Here is a 3,873-nt window from a genome sequence, read left to right as displayed (position 1 = left end):
TGATTACTTTTAATTTTCTGGTCTCATTCACTTGTTCTTAGTTGAATCTTTATGCATGTTTAAATAACTGGCCACTATGAACACATGCATGTTGGTTATCTAGTTCAAGTTTACATAAACACCATATGACTCTTGAACCGATTAGTGAATGAGTGGGTAATGCATTTAGGACAAACACCATGTTCAAATGTTTACTTGGTTCCTTTGTGTTCTTCTTAAGCTTAATGGATTCAGATTCATAGCTTAGACTAAACACCTTAGCTAAGTTGTGTTTTCTGAGTACTTGATTAAAACCAAACACCATATGGATAATCATACATAAGAAAGAACGAACTCCAGAAATTGTAATCAACTTAGGTGATCGTTAACTTGTAGCTTGAAATTGGATTGTCATGGTGAAGTTGAACCCCTAGTGTTTGAGAACATTTCACAACATTCAATTTGCCAACAGAAACTAGGGAATTGCACACACAACATGCAATTGCATTCACAGTTTGCGAAAACCAACTTTCTGATTGTCAATTACAGGAATGCATTTTTAGCTTATTTTCGTAGGTCAACTTCTTAGCTTTGGTAACTTGTTATTTTGCATTCCCTTTTAGTAGTTTTCATTCCAACAAACTCACTCTTGCTTTAAATTCTGTTTTAGACTTAACTTCCTAACTTCTTGAATTTGGTAACCTAAGTACATAACTAATTTTAACTTCTCAGTCCTCGTGGGTACGACCTCGTACTTGTCTTGCTATACTACTGATTGGCACGTACACTTGCGACTTAACATAATTAAACAACAAGTTTTTGGCGCCGTTGCCGGGGACTGAACGAAAGTTCTTCCCTGGTTATGTGCCCAAGGTTACCCTATTCTTTTTAGTGTTTCTAATCAATCTAATTTTTTGTTTCAGGTAGTTTATGTCTAACAGGCCATTCCTTGAACAAGTGAAGTCTTCATTCCAACGTTCGAGATCTTTAAACGCTGGACCATCATTGCAACCCAATTGGGTGACCTCTGAAATTCAGAATCGTCTAGAAAGGGAGTTGTCAACTGCAAAAGAGCAAGCTCTTGCTACATTTACAAGTCTTGCTCTCCACACTGAACTTCCTGGTTCTTCACCTTCAAATTCGGAAGCAAGTTCAGACCAAGAAGAAGAAGAAATGATGGCTGCCATTGAGTTCATGGGAGAACTTGATATCCCAACAATTCCAGCATCTCCTTCAAGCATTTTGCTGCCCACTGTAGCTCGAAATTATGAGCTTAAATCTTCTCATCTTAATATGTTGCCTTCCTTTTATGGTTTACCTAATGAAGATCTATTAACTCATATAAAGGATATTTTTAATGTTGTGAGTTCTTTTCCCTTGACAGGTGTGACGGAAGATCAACTTCGAATGAGAGTGTTTCCATACACTTTAAAGGATAAGGCGAAGTATTGGTTGAATTCTTTGAAGCCTGGTTCACTCACTACATGGGCTGCCATTCAAAAGAAGTTCTTGGAGAAATACTTCTCCACACAAAAGACCGACATGCTTAGGGACAAGATCTTATTATTTGCACAGCAAGATGATGAATCGTTTTGTGAAGCATGGGAGAGATTCAATGGGCTGCTCAACCAATGTCCTCATCATGGGATTCCATTGAAGCTTCAAATGCGTATGTTTTATAAAGGACTAACCCCTTCTAGTCATAATATAGTCACCAATTTTGCAGGTGGTTCTTTTAAAACCAAAACTCCAGAAGAAACGTACGAACTCTTTGAGGAGATAGCAATGGAGACCCAACATACGGATACAAGAGGTAAACGTGTTATTAGTGGTTCTAATGATGCTTCTAGTGTGCAGATTTCAAAACTGGAACAAAAGCTAGATGCTCTTCTTGCATTAAACTCAAGAAGCCCTCCGAAGGAAGTGTGTAGCATTTGTGAAACTCATGACCATGCTACCACAGCTTGTCCACTTGGGGCTGGATATCCAGAATTTGTGCAAGAGCAAGCTAAGTTGGTAAATTCCTACAACCAAGGTCCAAGAAATGATCCATACTCTCAAAGTTATAATCCAGGTTGGAGGAATCATCCAAACTTTTCATGGAGAAATACCCAGAATCAAGCAAATCCCCCTTCATTCCAAAGGCCACAACAATCATCATCATCATTGGAGGATATAGTGAAGCAGATGGCAATCAACCAATCCAATTTTCAGCAAACCACACAAGCTGCCATCTCCAAATTGGAAGTCCAATTAGGCCAAATAGCTGCTGAAATAACTCAAAGAGAGCCTGGGAAATGGCCAAGCCAAACTGAGATCAACCCAAAGAACCATGAAGTCAAGGCCATTCATGTGCTCAGATCAGGTGAGATCATTGATAATCAAGTTGATTCTAATCTTTCAAATGATGTTGTGGTTGTAGGAAATGAAGATGAAGAGGAGGAGATCACAACTTCGGAAGGAGAACAGCCCAAAACATCCCAATCTGCTCCTAAGGCCAAATCAGATTCTCGGGAATCCAAACAATTCCAATTGCATAAAAGGGATGACAAATTCGTGCCACCACATCTTCAAAAAGATAGACACGTGGCACCCGCTCCATATGTTCCATCTATTCCATTTCCAGGGCGTCTTAAGAAAGCAAAGCAAGATAAGGCTTTTAAAGAGATTTATGATATTTTGAGTAAAGTTAATATCAATTTGCCTTTTCTTGATCTTATTGAACAGATTCCTGCATATGGAAAGTTCATCAAGAACTTGAAGACTCACAAGCTCAATTTTGCTCCAAATGAAGAAGTAAAGCTCGACATGAATGTAAGTGCTGTGTTGCAAAGGAAGCTTCCACCAAAATCAAAAGATCCTGGCAGCTTTGACATTCCAATTAACATTGGAGACAAGAAGGTTGGAAGAGCCATGTTGGACTTGGGAGCAGGCATCAATGTAATGCCATATTCAGTTTATCAAGAGCTTGGCTTAGAAGGGATGAAGAAGACTTCAATTCGTCTTGAACTAGCTGATCATTCTATCAAATATCCAAAAGGTATTGTAGAAGATATTCTAGTTCAAGTTAATACACTAATTCTCCCTGTTGATTTTGTAGTGATGGATATGGAGGACAATCCAAATGGAGATCGTGTTGATCCCATTCTTTTAGGACGACCATTCATGGCCACAACAAACACAATTATCAATATGAAAGATGGCACCCTCTCCATGACTGTGTTGGGTGAAACTGCTGAATTTAAAGTGTTTGATCCTCCATCTCAACCTTCTATCTCTCTAGATACTTGTTTTTCAATTGATGTTGTGAATGATGAAGTTTCTTCTAAGAGTTTGCAGAAACAGCCCACTGATGCTATAGAAGTTGTCATTGCACAAGCAGAGGAAGAACAAGTTGAACCAAAGTTCCAAGAAGTGGTAGCTGCCCTAGAAGTGCTCCATCCATTTCCACCAATTTCTGGGTTACCACTTGAGCCCCTTGATCCATGCTCTACGAAAGTGGAACCATCCAATGGCATGTTCAAAGTTACACCCCTTGCACACTTGAAGAAAAAGAAAAGGAAAAGGAAGAGGAGAAGAAGTTGGGTGAACTATCTTGAGACGATTGATCCGAAACCCCCCAACTCATCATAATCTGATTGCATAATGTCTTGCCAAGACATTAACTAAGGCGCTTCTTGGGAGGCAACCCATGTGTTCAAGAAGAAGCACGTTAGCGGTCGACCTAATCGCATCAGGGGGGGAGCATTTCAATCCTTTCTCTTTACTTGTTTTGTTTTTATTTTAGTCATTTTAAGTTTCTGTTTCTTTTTATAAATAAATAAATAAATTTATATATTAAAAAAAGATTTGTTTTTTTTTTGTTTTTTTTTTTTTTTCATATAAGCTAACTCA

The 3,873-nt window shown here is 38.5% G+C and overlaps 1 protein-coding gene and 1 non-coding gene across 2 annotated transcripts; one reads left to right on the top strand and one right to left on the bottom strand.

Moving 5' to 3' along the window:
• Nucleotides 1-1,521: 1,521 nt before the first annotated feature.
• LOC148296575 (small nucleolar RNA R71) lies at nt 1,522-1,628 on the bottom strand. Its single transcript, XR_015834280.1, has one exon. It is a non-coding gene; the product is annotated as a small nucleolar RNA R71 (small nucleolar RNA).
• A 538-nt stretch (nt 1,629-2,166) lies between these two features.
• On the top strand, nt 2,167-3,612 carry LOC148296574 (uncharacterized). The gene has a single exon (XM_088248568.1). It carries the CDS (start codon nt 2,167-2,169, stop codon nt 3,610-3,612), a length of 1,446 nt encoding a protein of 481 aa, XP_088104694.1.
• Nucleotides 3,613-3,873: the final 261 nt, after the last annotated feature.

This window comes from Prunus avium, chromosome 2, assembly GCF_965620075.1.
Source record: "Prunus avium chromosome 2, drPruAviu1.hap1.1, whole genome shotgun sequence".
Lineage (NCBI taxonomy): Eukaryota > Viridiplantae > Streptophyta > Magnoliopsida > Rosales > Rosaceae > Prunus > Prunus avium.
This window is presented reverse-complemented; position numbering and strand designations above follow the sequence as displayed.

What these genes read in the sequence shown, in the direction of transcription:
- LOC148296574 (XM_088248568.1), top strand. Translation starts at nt 2,167, where the DNA reads ATGGCAATCAACCAATCCAATTTTCAGCAAACCACACAAGCTGCCATC.